Genomic DNA, 19862 nt, shown 5'->3' on the forward strand with positions numbered 1-19862 from the left:
CGTGAACCGTATGTGCAGTTGACGGACTTTGAGCGAGGGCGTATAGTGGGCATGCGGGAGGCCGGGTGGACGTACCGCCGAATTGCTCAACACGTGGGGCGTGAGGTCTCCACAGTACATCGATGTTGTCGCCAGTGGTCGGCGGAAGGTGCACGTGCCCGTCGACCTGGGACCGGACCGCAGCGACGCACGGATGCACGCCAAGACCGTAGGATCCTACGCAGTGCCGTAGGGGACCGCACCGCCACTTCCCAGCAAATTAGGGACACTGTTGCTCCTGGGGTATCGGCGAGGACCATTCGCAACCGTCTCCATGAAGCTGGGCTACGGTCCCGCACACCGTTAGGCCGTCTTCCGCTCACACCCCAACATCGTGCAGCCCGCCTCCAGTGGTGTCGCGACAGGCGTGAATGGAGGGACGAATGGAGACGTGTCGTCTTCAGCGATGAGAGTCGCTTCTGCCTTGGTGCCAATGATGGTCGTATGCGTGTTTGGCGCCGTGCAGGTGAGCGCCACAATCAGGACTGCATACGACCGAGGCACATAGGGCCAACACCCGGCATCATGGAGTGGGGAGCGATCTCCTACACTGGCCGTACACCACTGGTGATCGTCGAGGGGACACTGAATAGTGCACGGTACATCCAAACCGTCATCGAACCCATAGTTCTACCATTCCTAGACCGGCAAGGGAACTTGCTGTTCCAACAGGACAATGCACGTCCGCATGTATCCCGTGCCACCCAACGTGCTGTAGAAGGTGTAAGTCAACTACCCTGGCCAGCAAGATCTCCGGATCTGTCCCCCATTGAGCATGTTTGGGACTGGATGAAGCGTCGTCTCGCGCGGTCTGCACGTCCAGCACGAACGCTGGTCCAACTGAGGCGCCAGGTGGAAATGGCATGGCAAGCCATTCCACAGGACTACATCCAGCATCTCTACGATCGTCTCCATGGGAGAATAGCAGCCTGCATTGCTGCGAAAGGTGGATATACACTGTACTAGTGCCGACATTGTGCGTGCTCTGTTGCCTGTGTCTATGTGCCTGTGGTTCTGTCAGTGTGATCATGTGATGTATCTGACCCCAGGAATGTGTCAATAAAGTTTCCCCTTCCTGGGACAATGAATTCACGGTGTTCTTATTTCAATTTCCAGGAGTGTAGTTCCATGGATCATGAATACGATATTTCGTAATGATGTGGAACGAGTCAAATTTTCCAATACATGACATAATTAAGTTAATTTAACAACATACTTAAGTTAATATAACAACTTTTTCATTTTTTGTGTTTTTTTATTTTTATTTTTTATTTTTTTTTTATTTTTTTAAATTTATATCTAAATATTCGTCTATGGAGTAGAAGGAGTTGTCATTCAGAAATTCTTTTAATTTCTTCTTAAATACTTGTTGGTTATCTGTCAGACTTTTGATACTATTTGGTAAGTGACCAAAGACTTTAGTGCCAGTATAATTCACCCCTATCTGTGCCAAAGTTAGATTTAGTCTTGAATAGTGAAGATCATCCTTTCTCCTAGTATTGTAGTTATGCACACTGCTATTACTTTTGAATTGGGTTTGGTTGTTAATAACAAATTTCATAAGAGAGTATATATACTGAGAAGCTACTGTGAATATCCCTAGATCCTTAAATAAAAGTCTGCAGGATGATCTTGGGTGGACTCCAGCTATTATTCTGATTACACGCTTTTGTGCAATAAATACTTTATTCCTCAGTGATGAATTACCCCAAAATATGATGCCATATGAAAGCAACGAGTGAAAATAGGCGTAGTAAGCTAATTTACTAAGTTGTTTATCACCAAAATTTGCAATGACCCTTATTGCATAAGTAGCTGAACTCAAACGTTTCAGCAGATCATCAATGTGTTTCTTCCAATTTAATCTCTCATCAATGGACACACCTAAAAATTTGGAATGTTCTACCTTAGCTATATGCTTCTGATTAAGGTCTATATTTATTAATGGCGTCATACCATTCACTGTACGGAACTGTATCTACTGTGTCTTATCAAAATTCAGTGAGAGTCCGTTTACAAGGAACCACTTAGTAATTTTCTGAAAGAGAGTATTGACAATTTCATCAGTTAATTCTTGTTTCTCAGGTGTGATTACTATACCTGTGTCATCAGCAAAGAGAACTAACTTTGCCTCTTCATGAATATAGAATGGCAAGTCATTAATATATATTAAGAACAGCAAAGGACCCAAGACTGACCCTTGTGGAACCCGATTCTTGATAGTTCCCCAGTTTGAGGAATGTGCTGATCTTTGCATATTATGAGAACTACTTATTTCAACTTTCTGCACTCTTCCAGTTAGGTACGAATTAAACCATTTGTGCACTGTCCCACTCATGCCACAATACTTGAGCTTGTCTAGCAGAATTTCATGATTTACACAATCAAAAGCCTTTGAGAGATCACAAAAAATCCCAATGGGTGGTGTTCGGTTATTCAAATCATTCAAAATTTGATTGGTGAAAGCATATATGGCATTTTCTGTTGAAAAACCTTTCTGGAAACCAAACTGACATTTTGTTAGTACTTCATTGTTACAGATATGTGAAGCTACTCTTGAATACAATACTTTCTCAAAAATTTTGGATAAAGCTGTTAGAAGGGAGATTGGATGGTAATTGTTGACATCAGATCTATCCCCCTTTTTATGCAAAGGTATAACAATAGCATATTTCAGTCTATCAGGGAAAATTCCCTGTTCCAGAGAGCTATTACACAGGTGGCTGAGAATCTTACTTATCTGTCAAGAACAAGCTTTTAGTATTTTGCTGGAAATGCCATCAATTCCATGTGAGTTTTTGCTTTTAAGCAAGTTTATTATTTTCCTAATTTCAGAGGGAGAAGGTGAGATTTCAATTGTATCAAATTGCATAGGTATGGCCTCTTCCATTAACAGCCTAGCATCTTCTAATGAACAGCTGGATCCTACTATATCCACAACATTTAGAAAATTATTTTACGTTAAAACTGTCGAATATGTCTACATTGTTCTCCTACGAAAGAGTTTCTATGTTTATGTAATGAGGTTGCAAACCCGATAAAATACTTTGTTCAACATATGTGTGTGAAAGCCTTTTTCCGTTTATGAAACTAAATAAGTAAAAATTACATGCCAACCTCACTGCTAAAATCTGTGAAATTGTCTGTGTCTGTATGTATGCCAATAATCTGTACTAAATAAAAATTACATGTCTTAAGTGCGCCAAAAACAATTGAATAGTCCTGTATTAGTTTAGTTTGTGATCTGTGTTGTTGAGAAATATGTAATCAAGTCGTATGCAGCGCGACTGTATTGCCATTTAAATGTAGTGCTTTTGCAGCTTCCCCCTCCTCATGTTCTGATACCATGGCGTGATGGTAGGGGAAGTTTGTATCTAGCCAGAGCTATGTCTCGCGAGGTAGAGCCCTGACGGCGAGTCAAATTCTTGGCCATCTTTGTTCTACAGAAAGAGCAGAGGATCTATAATAGATTCTTCGAGAATCCCATATATCACTTTCATTTTACTTGATGACTTTCGATCAGTTACTATGAACTGTAATCTTTCTAACAGAAAATCACGTATCCAGTTGCACAACTGAGATGATACACCACAGGCATGCAATTTGATTAGAAGTGACTTTTGAGGAACAGCACTAAAAACCTTCTGGAAATCTAGATATATGGAATCATTTGGACATCCTCTACCAACAGCCCACACTACTTCATGAAAATAGCACTCTAATTGTGTTGCAAATGAACGATATTTTCTGGCCCATGCTGTCTGTATATCAACAGATCACTTTCTTCCAGCTAATTCATAGCGTTTAAACACAGTATATGTTCCAAAATCCTATTGTAAATCGACGTCAGTGTTACGGGTCTATAATTCAGTGGGTAGCTCTTATTTCTGTTCTTGTGTATTGCTGTGATCAGTGCAAGTTCTCAGTCTTTAGGTATTGATCTTTCATTGAGCGAGTGGTTGTATATTATTGCTAAATATGGAACTGTTATATCAGCATTCTCGAAAAGGAAACAAACATATACACAGTTTGGACCAGAAAACTTGCCTTTATTAAGTGACTGAGTTACCTCCGTAGTCTGAGGATATCTCTTTCGAAGTTATTCCTTTTGTCAGCTGTTCTTGACTCAAATTCTGGAACATTTACTTTGGTGAAGGAATTTCAGAAACTCCCATTTGTGGCACTGTCATCAGGAACATCACCATCGCTATAGTGCAGTGACGGTAATGACAGTGTCTTGCTGATGATGTACTTTACATACAACCAGAATCTCTTCGGATTTTCTGCTAAATTTCGGGACTGAGTTTCATTGTGGAAACTATGAAAAGCATTTCATACTGAAGTCCACCCTAAATATTGAGCTTTTATAAAAATTTGCCAATATTGAACTGGATCATCGTCACTTCCCTAGGATGTAGTAAGTTTTTTATGAGGTACATAATTTAGTTCTCATGCCATGACACATCTCGAAAGTGATGAACTTATTTTTATGAAAAAAAAAGACTATGTAAGAGTCTTGCTCCCCTCCTCCGGGTAAATTTCTGCAGACACCCATGGTAGTGAATCATATTCAATTAAAATAACACCATCAAGACTATTCTCAAGCTTTAGAAAGCTATTAAAGAGTATATGTGCCATTCAGCTAGTGTAGAAGGACATCTTGGATGATGTAATCCACAACAAATATTTTAGATTCCAATGAAGAAAAGAAGGTTGGAATTTAGAGTCTTGCCAGCATCAGGTTAATAAAAAAAGAACATTTGCTTTGATAGTCAAGAATGGGGGAGGTAAAGGCCCTTCACCTTATTGGTGAAATCATTCCAATAAATACCTGGAATAATTTAGGGAAACTACAACATACCTAACTATATATAACTTCATTGGAATTTAAAACGTGCTCCTAGTAATCATGAGTCAAAAATGGTTCAAATGGCTCTGAGCACTATGGGACTCAACTTCTGAGGTAATCAGTCCCCTAGAACTTAGAACTACTTAAACCGAACTAACCTAGGGACATCACACACGTCCATGCCCGAGGCAGGATTCGAAACTGCGATCGCAGCGGTCTCGCGGTTGCAGACTGTAGCGCCTAAAACCGCTCGCCCGCTACGGCCGACAATCATGGGTCTTAAGTACTGAATTATCCCACGTGGTCGGCAGCATTCTGATGAGTTTACGCCATTAAGTACTAGCTTTCACAGTTACTATACCTGTAGTGAAAGAGATATGCGTGTCTTGGAACGTTTAATGTACTTTGGGGCCATAATAGCTTGTACTCAGGCTGTGATAAAGTACCTAGAAATTAAAGGCTGCTAGTGTGTGGTATATCTGTGCCACATATATGCCTCATCCAAGCATACCTACCACACTTGCATCATGCATGAAATGACAGCGTACACTTGCACAAGGCAACGTGTTAACAAATGCTGCATTGTAGCCTGTACATCACATGCTCAGTTCATGACCTTCTACAGAATTCTTATTCCACATTCGACTGTCCAATGAAAACGCCAGTGAACAGACGGCTCTGTGATATAGATGCTGTCATACACCCCCCCCCCCCCCCCCACTGTGTCAAGTATCAATGATGAGTTTTAAAATCTAATCTGCCTTGCTTCCATACACATTATTAGCAGACAGACCGTCAAGTGCAGCCTACAAGACGTTTTCTGTAACTGAAGCATGAGTAGACAGAAATCATCAGTTGGGCAATCTGCATCCTAGGCAGCCTATCCAATGGTTCCTCATAGTGAATTACTTTGGTGTCACATAAACTTACGACTATATTTGACACTTCGTCAGACATCAACTGCCTCCAAAGAGCATGTCACTGATTGCACTTTAAAACTCAATCTTCCTTGAAATTATCAAGAGAAAAAAAGCAGACATCGCTCCCCAGATTTTATTCAGTAGTCAACCCAGACTGCACATCTACCGTCCTTCAAAGTCATGGTAAAACTGACAATGACCCTTGTTGGAGTTGGCCTCTGCGATGTGGATCAACGTAATCTAAACAAAGTTGGGAGCTACTAACAGTCCATGTGCTTTATAGCTTCCTAAATATGAACTACGCGACGTCTTGAACGTTCCAATGCTGAGGGGGCGATTCTGACAGATTGGTCAAGGCAGCACGAAATGCCAGATCTGCTACAGACTTTACAACAGCACATGAAGAAATAAATCGGCTCACGAACAATACAAGAAATGACTAAAGAGAGCTTCCTGCTAAAAGAGTACTAAAGAAATAGCAAGTGGAGACCTGAACTCCTCAGTGGCAAGGAGACGCGACATTTTGTATTTGTAATTTCATAACAACGAAAACAGATGTTCACTTACAGGTATATCTTATTATATGTTTGCTCCGTTGTTAATAGTGACACTGTGTAATAGGGGGCGGGGGGTATCATAATTTAGTATTCAAATAGGTGTGCTAATGTTACAAGAATGGTTACACAACGTACACACAATTTGTAGTTGTGTATGTTCAGGAGGGAAGATTGGATTGAAAGTCCCGTCGACTTCGAGGTCATTAGCGACGAAACACAAGCGCAGATTGTATCAGGGAGAGGGAAGTATATCCCGTGTCCTTTCAAAGGAACCATCCGGCATTTGCCTGGAGTGATTTAGGGTATTCACGGAAAACCTAAATCTGGATGGCCGGACGCGGGTTTGAACCGAATGCGAGTCCTGTGCAACCTCGCTCGGTGTGTGTTCGTGCGAATGTAAGAAACCAGACTCTTACTCATTTCTGTTTCTGTCAGTCCTGGAACTTTGTCCCGTTTCTTCAACGGAGATGCGTCATTGCACCGTCGATACAATCTTTGCACATTACATTTTTGCATTACGTCTGTAACACGTGGTAATGTTTACTAGTTGGTGGAATGTTGACTTCTGTGTGAGTGACCTTGAATGATTGTGCGTGATGTGGAGTAGTGATTTGCCAGTGAGATCTTAATCAAGAACTTCAAAATGTATAAAATTAACGTTTCGTTAGCGTGCTTATTATTCGGAAAAGCGCATATAAAACAGTAAGTTTTGACAGCCGGATTGTTTGTTAAAATGGAATCGTTCATATATGGAAAGATCAGTTTTTATGATTTGATCCCGACAGGCTCCCCTGGTATTGCTTTTTGCTGGAATAAAGACGCTAACTATAGTTTTCACGTAAAAAAGTAGACCGGTATACGTATTTGTTTAACACAACAGTTGCTCCTATGGCCACTCCTGTACGAAGCAGTTATACTTGTTGTTTTTAAGGCTTGCCTGTAAATTACAAACATAGCCTACTGGAAGAGAGAGAAAGAGTGAATGATTACTGCTATAAAAAGTACTTTATACAGTATTCACAATGTGTATTTCTAGGCAGTGAACACGAGGAAAGTAGTTGCAGCTTACTAACTGTAAAAATTTTGAAATCAATTATTGCTATTTAGGAACCGATGACCTTAGCAGTTTGGCCCCATAGAACTTTCCAAAAAAAAAAAAAAAAAAAAAAAAAAAAAAATCATTGCTATTCTATATTCATCGCATCAGAAACCGTACCCCGAACTAGGCTATTACAACTTTCAAATTTAAATATTGAATATATTTCTATTCATTTATTGAAAGCAAAGATTATTTTCTAATGTGCTCATATCAGTATTGTTAATGGGCGTACTGAAGTATTCAACTTTTGTCTCTCTCAGTAGTTTTATATCGAGGATGCATGTTAACTTTAGTAGATATCATAGCTATGACTTATCCATGCAGACAACGATACAATCACAAGTGGTGAAAATGTTGAAAAACAATCCCTAAATGGAGGGCCGAGTTTCTGATTGATGCTTGAATAAACAAGAGAGAGCAGTAGTTCTTAGTTGAATAAAAAATCAGCAAGAGTTGAGAGAGTGCTTCATAAATCTTGCATTGAAAAGCCACACCTCAGTGATCCTAACTTGTTTTCTCATGTTTTGAATTGACGCATTTTGAATCATATACAGAAATGCTTCGTAATTCTCACTGTAATTGTGATTGGGTTATACGCTAAACTAAGTGTTGGTTTTGTGGTCACAAGAATCTAGGTTAGTGTTGTAGTCATAATAGTATCCCAAATTTTCCTAAAACACCCCAAAAGGGTAACACAGTGTATCAGTGTTCCAACAGTTTATCAACACTCATGTTCTATACAATGATAGCAGAAGTTCTAGTATGGAAATAATGAACAAAAATTGACAGGCAGCCAGTTACTTGAAGTTGAATGGTGAGTGGAACACTTAAAAGATCAGAAGAAACTCATCACAAAAAGTTGTTGCTTAATGTGTGACCATCAGGTTGAAAAAGCTTTCTGAGAAGATTAGGTATGTAAAAAAAATTGTGAGGTCCCTATGGTTATTGGAAAACTTCACATTAGTTGATGGTTGGAAATTATATCAGGATTCTGGCATTTCATGTAAAAAGTCTGCTCAGCAAACAAAAACTCAAGATTGCCACATTGAGAAACATTCACTTCTTCTTCCATCCAAGTGTTAGGCAGGTTCTCTTGTTACAGTCTCATCAAAAATTCTCATGCCATCTCTTCATTGACCGAATTAGTGATGTTACAACCATGTGTGGAGGTAGTGTACCAATACCTATCTCTACTTCTGCTGTCAATTTATTAACTTAAGAGTTTACATTCATGTTTCTATGAAGCCTTGTAGCTTGTGAGATTTTTCAAAGGAAACACTTTGTTGGTGGTGGCTGTCTTTTTTTTTTATTGTTCGAGTACCATCTTCGATTAACTTCATGTGATTACTATAGCGCTTATCATATAAATTGCTGTGACCTCACAGTCCAGATGCTGTTGAAATGATTTTTGCATCTGTACCAGGAGGTTTATTTTACTGAATTTGCATGAAAATGCAAATGAATGTGAGTACAGTGCTGGATGCCGTAACATTGGCTTCACTGCCCATTGGTTTGTTTCTGACAAATTCTGCTGCAAGACAGCCACATTAAATCCTTAGTAGCCATTGTGCAGATCTTATACTTCATTTGTTCACTCATTCCTGTTGGTATTCATCAAAGAAGTCAATTCTCATTTCTTTCACTCCATGAACTCTGGAAGGCACTGCAAAAAACTTTCATGAATGCTGCAGACTGAGTGTTACTTAATGGGTTCAGTTGCTGAAAGTGTTGTGCACTGATGTAACTTGTAGGTGGACTTTTTGTTGTTGTCAACATAGTGATTTCCTTGTTCTGTTGAACACCACCGCATTTCATTTAGTAGGTCTTTGCACCCATATTGCAGTTGTAATAGTGAATTTTGTGGGTATTGCTCTACCATTCCTCTTACTTTGGAAATATGTTCCACTAGTAAATCTGACAGGACCTTGTACATCTTTTCCATGGTGTGTTGGACAGGTTCACACAGGGACTGGACGTCAGAGTTTAAGGCAACTTTAACAGCATTTCTTTCCTTTTTATGGAGCTTGTGTTAACTACTACTTTTCCATCACCTCAACCACAACATTTTCTGCTAGTTAATCTGCACTCATTACTTACCTACATATATCTTCTGGCTAAAAAAACACCACACTAACAGTGATGGATGATTGTGGACACAATATTTTGTAAGCACTGTATTGCCACTCACTGTTTGTAAATTCATCAAGCACGACATCCGAAGATGAAGCTGATTTACACTACTAATCCTCTGATGATGTCATCAGCTACCATTAGGATTGTTGCAGCTTGTGAAATTATCATTGCTCTTTGTCACTCACCCAGAAATGAGGTTTCCCCTGTAATTAGTCACAAGGTTCCACATTTTTTTAAGGAAATTGGATATGGACTTGTGCCATCTCAGTTAATAGTAATATTCAGTTTCAGAACTTTTATTTGTTAACAAAATATGTTAGCTGTTTATGTTATGACCCTAGCTCGTTAAAGGGTTTGTCTGAAAGCTAGTAAGTTTCCGCTCTTTTTTTATATGTCTGTCAATGACTCAATGCTTCTACTATTCAGTGTGTGGCCTCTTTTACTCCTGATTTATTAACAAAACATTTTGTTGCTACACAGCCAACTAGCAACTGCCACATCAACACCAATCAACAAAAGGAACTGTACATTATTGTATTGTCAAATCATCACAAGGAGTATTTATGTTCCTTTCCACATGAAGTCTTGTAACTTCTAGCACACTTAAGGAAGACACTGCACAATTTTATTCCCACTTTCTCTTTGACACTACATATGGCTGCATTGTGACTGTTCCACACATATCATTCATTACTTCTAACAAATCAGGTAACAAATACATCTGACTCGCCTCCTTAGTGGAGGTCGCTGATGCACTCTTGTGCAGTGATGCACGACTCAGCTATGAAAATTTTCACTACCTGTATTTGGCTGGTAGGGGAAGAAGGGATGATGACGGAAAGTTCCTGATCTCCAGTCTTTGTGCCAATGCCCTGGATTAAATTCCAAGCCTCTCCACAGTGTCTTGTGAAGTGAGGGTGTGTGACATTTTTGGGAAATACGGAAGCGTCTGATCCCACCCGTCTGCTTTGACCCATGATGTCACAAATATGGCGGAAATGACCATAAACCACGATTCCAATATGGCGCATATAAAGTCGTTACATACACATTATGAGGACGGAAATACATTGAAAAACAAACACACACACACTCCACAAAAAGCCTAATGACACCAATGGACAAGCGCGGTATATAGGGGGTCTTTGGGTGGGGACAAACTAAACACAAACAAATTTAGAAACCCACCCCCCGTACAAAACCACACAAAACAATGAAAAAAAATGACATCACAAAACTCCCCAAATACCACTAAACACAATATCATCTGGAATTGGACATTTCCCTTGACCTATATAGCTCAACAGCAGCTCCCGATCTCATAAATTGGGATCAAACACTTCCCTTGACCTGTTATCCTTACGACATCTCCACACACAGCCGTCCCTGGTCCGAGACACCGGAACTTTAAGTAAGCCTCATTTCTTCACGACATACTGAACACTTCACGACTTCATCCAAAAATCCGAATGGTTGAAGAAATTTTATTAGAGACAACGCACTGTCCCCCATCGTAGCCGACAACCAAAACCTGTTGACCCTGTCAGTCATATCCATACCTACAAAAGACATAAAAAAAAAGCAATTTACCAAAATTCACACACTATGCCACACTCGCAAACTAAACCAAAAACATCACCTAACACACCACCAGAGAGCACCACCAATCGCATCAAAACGACACCTAGAAACACGCAACTCTCACAAAATAAATTCCGCGCTGTCGTGGTGTCACACATCACAACAGACTTATGTCATGGGTCAAAGCCGACGGGTGGGATCGGACGCTGCGGTCGACCCAGAAATTTTATTAGAGACAACGCACTGTCCCCCACCATAGCCGACAACCGAAAACTGTTGACCCTGTCAGTCATATCCATACCTACCAAAGATATAAAAAAAAAGCAATTTACCAAAATTCACACACAACGCCACCCTCACAAACTAAACCAAAAACATTACCTAACACACCACCAGAGAGCACCACCAATCGCATCAAAACAACACCTAGAAACACGCCACTCTCACAAACTAAATTCCGTGCCGTCATGACGTCACACACCACAACAGCCTTACGTCACGGGTCAAAGCCGACAGGTGGGATCGGACGCTTCGGTCGACCCCATTTTTGTTTGTAATGAGGCCAGTGGATGGGTATATTAAGCTTTGTAGTTCTTTTGGTGTTATTTTAGAGGAGTAGATTATGTGCCAGCACCAAGTTCCTTCCATCCATAACAACATAAACCCATACACACTCATCACAGTCATCCACGTGACACAGATACACACTTGACAATTCATAACAGAGAAGAAGAAGGAAATGGTAAACCAACTCCACTAGGACAATACTATTAACAGCGATGCAGGATTCCTGTGTCTGCTTCCCGAAGCTCATTCACTGAGTATGGGACTATAACCAAGGAGTGTAGACAACGAATAATTACCTCGGGTGGACCACTGTGACTGAATCCTCAAATTGATTGATTGATTGATTGATTGATTGATTTTTATTGCACAAAAACAAAACATTTACAGGGATGTAAAGCTTGGGACAATAAATACACAAATAATTAATCTATGTTAGAAATTATGCCTACAGAAATCTTCCATTGTATAAAAACAATTTTGAGTTAATAAAGTTCTTACAGATATCTTAAATTTTTTCAGCTCCAGACTCTTAACTGACTCTGGTAGTTTATTAAATAGCTTTACAGATGTGTGTTTGAAGCTGTTTAGAGTTTTTGTATATAAGGAGTAGTCTTTTCTTACATCATTACAGTGTTGTGTATTATAACTATGTACAACAGAATTCAGATCAAAACTAGACAAGTTCTTTTTAATGTACAAGAGACGTTGAAATATGTATATACGTGGCAAGGTCATAATACTAAATTTAATAAATAATTCTCTACAGTGAGTTCTAGGTGGTACTTTACATATCAGTCTGACAGCTTTTTTCTGGGTTGTAAATAAGCATTTTGAGTAGCAATTATTTCCCCACAAGATTGTCCCATACGTCAAATGAGAGTGAATGTAACTAAAATAGATAGAAAGCAAAATTTTCTCATCTACTGTTGCTTGTAATTTTCTGAGCATAAATATTCCTTTAGACATTTTTGGTGTTAAATAATTCACATGTGCCTGCCAGCCTAAATTATTTTGCAAAACAATGCCAAGAAACTTTACAGGAACTGTCTCTAAGGTGATTCTATTGTTATAAGACATGTTTAATTCCTGTTTTTTTTCCCCCCATAGACAGGCTATTGACAGTCAGAAACAGAAAGTAGATCTACCGTGAGTGAGGTAGAGTTACTTATGTTATTGTTCGTAGGCTCTGCAACACTTAAACTGATATCATCATCATCTGCATTCAAGTAACAGTTTGTAGTATCATCTATTACATTGCTAGGTAGGTCATTCCTATATAATATGAACAAGAGAGGACCCAAGATTGACCCTTGAGGAACACCATGGTTAGCGGGTAAGAAACTAGAATATTGGTTATTGAAGTAAACAGTTTGAGATCTATTAGATAAGTATGACTGAATAATTTCAACAGCAGAGACTGAGAAACCTACAGCAGCAGAGTTTTGTGGCACACAAAACACTTTTGATAAATCAAAAAACTTTGTACTTACAATAAATTTTTCTTCTTTTGCTTCAAGACAGTTACATATATAGCTCGTAACAGCATCACATGTTGATAGATTTTTCCTAAACCCAAACTGGCTATTTGAAAGTAATTGATGAGAATCTAGAAAATTGATTATTTTAATACTCATTAGTTTCTCAATGACCTTGGATAAAAGTGGTACAAGAGAAACTATCCTATAATTGCTAGGCAGATTATTGTCACCAATTCATTGACTGATTTTCCAGTTCATCTTTTAATAATTCGGAGTAAGCTATGTTTTTTTAAGGTGACAGTTTGGTGTGTGTTAAAAAAATGTGACTCATCAATCTCGTATATGTGGCACATTAATTACATTAACGTCCTCTGTGAAAACTACCACCGTAATCCAGTATTTTGAAGTTCAAAATAGATTTGAGGGTGTAAATAATGGGAACACCTGTATACAAAACTACCATATTTCTTTAAGGTCCCTGGTACTTGGATAGCTAAAATTCACATGAATGTGTGACACATCATTGTTGCCACACTGGTTGATAGAGCCACTGGTCAAAGTTGACTGTTTTTATTGTATTCTTCAATACTCCCCTAGAAACATTTCACACTTATCTGAAAATGAGATACTTAGTCTCTTATTCCTGTTATATGTAGAAGATCTGTCGTCATATAGCCAAGCAGCTAAAGTAATTCTCTTTGCCAATAATAATTTTATAATGACAAAACTGTAACACTGGAAAATATAAATAAAGTTTTCTTGAAAATTATTAACTGGTTGGCTGTGAATTAATCCTGGCTGTACTTTTTTAAAACACAGGAGACACAATTTTATTCTGCACAAATCCTGGCAACACAATTAGAATTAATGCATAAAGGAAAATCAGTAAATGAAACAGAATATTCTAAATTCGTAGGTGTTTATATTGATAAGAACAATACCTGGAAGACTACAGGTAATAATAGATTAAGAGATGCAAAATATAAAAAACTTGACTTTTATTATTTTCACTCGCTAATCTAATATGGCATCATATTCTAAAGCAAGTCTGCATTTTGGAAGAAAGTGTTTGAGATTCAGAAGCATATAATAGGATATTATGTGAGTTAATCGTACTGAGAACAGCTTCATACTACATTTACTCCATTATGAAAATAGGAGCCCACAGTCATTCGCAATTCGAAATCAGTAGCAACATTCCTAGCTATAATACCAAAGAAAAAATGATTTAGGCTATCAGTCTCAGAGCCTTAGTGTGGTACAAGAATATGATAGATACCAAAATTAACTTAACAAACTGAAATGATACATATTTGCCAATTACTCCTATTCCATAGAAGAATTTATAAACAGGGAATGACAGTATGCTTCTAATTGAACAGAAGTTCTTATACTCTCCATCTAATTATTGGAATTGGAGTGAGCGAGAGAGAGATTGAGACTGTGGGCAACTTCCTGTACTTTGATGACATTGTCTCTTCAGGTTGTGTTATACACTAAGAGATCAGCAAAAGAATATAAAAAGTCTAAAGTCTACCATGTAGTACATTAGGTACTTTGAAATGAAATGCTTCCATTGCTTTCAGTAATGACAATATAATGAAAAGGAAAGATTGCCACTCACCTTAAAGTGGAGATGAGAGTCGCAGGCAGGCACAACAAAAAGACTACTAAACATGTAAGCTTTTGCTTGGAAGGCATTTTTCTGGAACACACACACACACAAACGCAAGCAAACACAGCCTACACACTCGTAACCACTGTGTCTGGCTATCGAGGCCAGGCTGCAAGCAACTGGAGAAGCAACCTGGTTGGAGGGAGTAAGGAGGAGACAGGGGAGGGGAAGAGAAGGGAGAGAAGGGTACGGATGGGGGGGAGGGGGCAGTAAAGTGTTGTTTTTGGGAGCATACAGGGATGAGATGGAGAGAGGAAGGGCAGCTAGGTGCAGTCTGGAGGGGAAATGAAGTTGGGATGGGAAGGGGATAGGTGGGTGAAGGACAATGACTAACGAAGGCTGAGGTCAGGAAGGTCATGAGAACATAGAATATATTGCAGGTAGAGTTTCTAGCTGCATAACTGAGAAAAACTGGTGTTGGTAGAATGGAAGCAGTCATTAAAATGAAGAACATTAAGTTGGGCAGCATGCTCAGCAACTGGGTGATCCAGCTGTTTCTTGGCTATAGTTTGTTGGTGACCATTTATGTGGACAGTCAGTTTATTGGTTGTCATAACTACATAGAACAAAGCACAGTGGTTGCAGCTTAGCTTGCAGATCACATGACTGGTTTTGTAGGTAGCTCTGTCTTTGATGGGATAGGTAAAGCCTGTGACCAGGGTGTGGAGTATTTGGTGATAGGAGGATGTAGGGGACAGGTCTTGCACCTGGGTCTATTATACAGCTATAAGCCATGAGGCAAGGGGTTTAGCAGGGGTTGTGTGGGGATGAAGATCTTATGTAGATTCGGTGGGTGGCAGAAGACCTCTGTGGGATGGGTGGGGAGGATAGTGGCTAGGGCATTTCTCATTTCAGGGCACGACGAGAGATAGTCAGAACGCTGGCGGAGAATGTGATTCAGTTGCTCCAGTCCTGTGTGAGTCATGTGAGTCATGAGGGGAATGCTCCTCTGTGGCTGGACGGTGGGACTTCTGGAAATGCTGGGTGACTGGAGAGATAAGACATGAGAGATCTGTTTCTGTACAACACTGGGAGGCTAATTATGGTCTTTGAAGGCTTCAGTGAGATCCTTGGTATATTTCAAGAGGGACTTCTCATCACTGCAGATGTGATAACCATGGACAGCTAGGCTGTGTGGATGGGACTTCTTGGTATGGAATGGGTGGCAGCTGGTGGTTGGGAGATTTGATACGGATAGATGTACTGATGTAGCCATCTTTGAGGTGGAGGTCAACATAGAGGAAGGTCCCTTGTTGAGTTGAGGAGGACCAGATGAAGTGAATGGGGGAGAAGGTGCTGAGGTTCTGGAGGAATGTGGATAGGGTGTCCACACCATCGATCCAGATCACAAAGATGTCATCAGTGAATCTGAACCAGGTGAGGGGTATGGGTTCTGGGAGGTTAGAAAGGATTCCTCCAGATGGCCCATGAGCCACAGAATGTTCCATATGGGTGCCCATTGCCATAAACCGAATTATTTTGTAGGTGATGCCTTCAAAGAAGTAGTAATCGTGGATGAGGATGTAGTTGGTGATGGTATCCCCGTTTTCAAGAAGGGACGTTGAACAGATGTGCAGAACTATAGACCTATATCTCTAACGTCAATCAGTTGTAGAATTTTGGAACACGTATTGTGTTCGAGTATAATGACTTTTCTGGAGACTAGAAATCTACTCTGTAGGAATCAGCATGGGTTTCGAAAAAGACGGTCATGTGAAACCCAGCTCGCGCTATTCGTCCACGAGACTCAGAGGGCCATAGACACGGGTTCACAGGTAGATGCTGTGTTTCTTGACTTCCGCAAGGCGTTCGATACAGTTCCCCACAGTCGTTTAATGAACAAAGTAAGAGCATATGGACTATCAGACCAATTGTGTGATTGGATTGAGGAGTTCCTAGATAACAGGACGCAGCATGTTATTCTCAGTGGAGAGAAGTCTTCCGAAGTAAGAGTAATTTCAGGTGTGCCGCAGGGGAGTGTCATAGGACCGTTGCTATTCACAATATACATAAATGACCTGGTGGATGACATCGGAAGTTCACTGAGGCTTTTTGCAGATGATGCTGTGGTGTATCAAGAGGTTGTAACAATGGAAAGTTGTACTGAAATGCAGGAGGATCTGCAGCGAATTGACGCATGGTGCAGGGAATGGCAACTGAATCTCAATGTAGACAAGTGTAATGTGCTGCGAATACACAGAAAGATAGATCCTTTATCATTTAGCTACAAAATAGCAGGTCAGCAACTGGAAGCAGTTAATACCATAAATCATCTGGGAGTACGCATTAGGAGTGATTTAAAATGGAATGATCATATAATGTTGATTGTCGGTAAAGCAGATGCCAGACTGAGATTCATTGGAAGAATCCTAAGGAAATGCAATCCGAAAACAAAGGAAGTAGGTTACAGTACACTTGTTCGCCCACTGCTTGAATACTGCTCAGCAGTGTGGGATCCGTACCAGATAGGGTTGATACAAGACATAGAGAAGATCCAACGGAGAGCAGCGCGCTTCGTTACAGGATCATTTAGTAATCGCGAAAGCGTTACGGAGATGATAGATAAACTCCAGTGGAAGACTCTGCAGGAGAGACGCTCAGTAGCTCGGTACGGGCTTTTGTCAAAGTTTCGAGAACATACCTTCACCGAAGAGTCAAGCAGTATATTGCTCCCTCCTACGTATATCTCGCGAAGAGACCATGAGGATAAAATCAGAGAGATTAGAGCCCACACAGAGGCATACCGACAATCCTTCTTTCCACGAACAATACGAGACTGGAATAGAAGGGAGAACCGATAGAGGTACTGAAGGTACCCTCCGCCACACACCGTCAGGTGGCTTGCGGAGTATGGATGTAGATGGAGATGTAGAGGTTGTAGGTTTGGAATCTGTTGAGTGTTGTGAAAGGTAGTGTTCAATAGCAGTTTGGCTATGGGCGTTAGGGATGTTAGTGTAAAGAGAGATGGTGTTAATAGTGATGAGCAGGGCACTGTATGGTAAAGGAACAGGAACTGTGGAGGGTCGGTGGAGGAAATAATTGGTATTTTTTATATAGGAGGATAGGCTGCAGGTAATAGGCTGAAGGGTTTGGTCTGTGAGAACAGAGATTCTCTCAGTGGGGGTACAGTAATCAGCCACAATGAGCCATCCTAGGTTGTTGGGTTTATGTACTTTAGGAAGCATGTAGAAGGTAAGAGTGCGGCTGGTGGTAGAGATGAGGGGAGAGACTGACTCTCAGGAGAGGGTCTAGGATGGGCCTATAGATTTGAGGAGAGCCTGGAGATCTCCTGGATTTCTGGAATGGGGTCACTGTGGCAGGGTTTGTAGGTGGTTTGAACAGAAACAGATCTCCCATGCATTATCTTTCCAGTCATTCACCACCTCTAAAAGTCCTACCGTCCAGTCACAGAGGATCATTCTCCTTGTGACTCAGTACCACCCAGGACTGGAGCAACAGAATCACACTCTCCGCCAGGGTTTTGGCTACCTCAGTTTGTGCGCTGAAATTAGGAATGTCCTAACCACTATCCTCTCCATGCCTACCACAGTGGTATTCTGCCTCCCACTTAACCTCCACAATATCCTTGTCTATCCGTATATAACCTGTGCTCCGAACTTCGTACCTCATGGCTCATATCCCTGCAATAGACTTATACGAAACATCTGTCCCATACATCCTCCTACCACCACATCTTCCAGTCGGGTCACTGGCATTACCTATCCCACCAAAGGCAGGGCTACTTGTGAAACCAGTCATGCAATTTACATGCTAAGCTGTAACCACAGTGCATGGCAAACAACAAACTGACTCCGCATGAATGGCCACTGAAATATTATGGCCAAGAAATACCTGGACCACATAGTTGCTGAGAACACAGCATTCTTCATTTTAATGACTGATTCACAGCTTGTGCTTGATAGATTGTACCAACACCAGCTTTTATGAATTGTGCAGGTGGGAACTCTCCCTGCAGTACATTCTCCATTCCCGTAACCCTCCTAGCCTCAACCTTCTTTAGTCATTGTCCTTTATTCACCTGTCCGCTTCCCTGTCACCACTTCATACCCTCCTATTTCAGAAGCGCAGCCACAGTCATTTTACTTCTCTCCTTTTCCACTCCCCCCTCCACTCCTTCCACCCCCTGTCTTACCTCCAAACCGCACGTAGCTGCCCTATCCTGTTTTCGTCTCGTCCTTGTAAGCTCCCACAAATAGCACTTTACTGTCCCCCATCCACACTCTCCTATCCTTCCCCTTCCCCACCCCAGTCTCCTCCTTACTCCCTCCAATCATGCTGCCTTTATTTATTTCAGAAAAATGCCTTCCGGTCGAAAGCATTCATGTTTAGTAGTCTTTTTGTTGTGTCTGTCTGCAACTCAACATCTCCGCTATGTGGTGAGTAGTAAAACACATTGTGTACATATATTGAGAAATGGACTGAAGACAATAACAAATACTGGATCAGCTAACAATTTTTACTAGGCAGCAGAAACTAAGTTTTTCCGTTGCAGCCTCAAAGAGAAATTCAACAACAACTAGGATTGCAAAGAAACCTACTGGAGGTCCAGGAAGTAAGACATTCAGTAGTATGGCCATATCAAGTGCATGGAGCGTGGCTTCCCACGGAATCCTCAGAGTGTACTTTTCATCGGAGTACACCTTGTGGTGGTTCAGACAAGCAGATCTTCAGAGACTCCAAAACTAATTACGCCAACTGCCATCAAATACACTCCTGGAAATGGAAAAAAGAACACATTGACACCAGTGTGTCAGACCCACCGTACTTGCTCCGGACACTGCGAGAGGGCTGTACAAGCAATGATCACACGCACGGCACAGCGGACACACCAGGAACCGCGGTGTTGGCCGTCGAATGGCGCTAACTGCGCAGCATTTGTGCACCGCCGCCGTCAGTGTCAGCCAGTTTGCCGTGGCATACGGAGCTCCATCGCAGTCTTTAAC

The 19862-nt window shown here is 40.8% G+C and overlaps 1 protein-coding gene across 1 annotated transcript in view; it reads left to right on the forward strand.

The window, feature by feature from the left end:
• Positions 1–6868: 6868 nt before the first annotated feature.
• The window catches only part of LOC126161679 (methylcrotonoyl-CoA carboxylase subunit alpha, mitochondrial), a 111671-nt gene continuing 98677 nt past the window's right edge, over positions 6869–19862 (forward strand). The window contains exon 1 of the mRNA XM_049917684.1: positions 6869–7067. Coding sequence (XP_049773641.1) covers positions 7009–7067 — 59 coding nt within the window. The 5' untranslated portion in view covers positions 6869–7008. The remainder of the gene's footprint in view (positions 7068–19862) is intronic.

Source organism: Schistocerca cancellata, chromosome 2 (genome assembly GCF_023864275.1).
Source record: "Schistocerca cancellata isolate TAMUIC-IGC-003103 chromosome 2, iqSchCanc2.1, whole genome shotgun sequence".
NCBI lineage: Eukaryota > Metazoa > Arthropoda > Insecta > Orthoptera > Acrididae > Schistocerca > Schistocerca cancellata.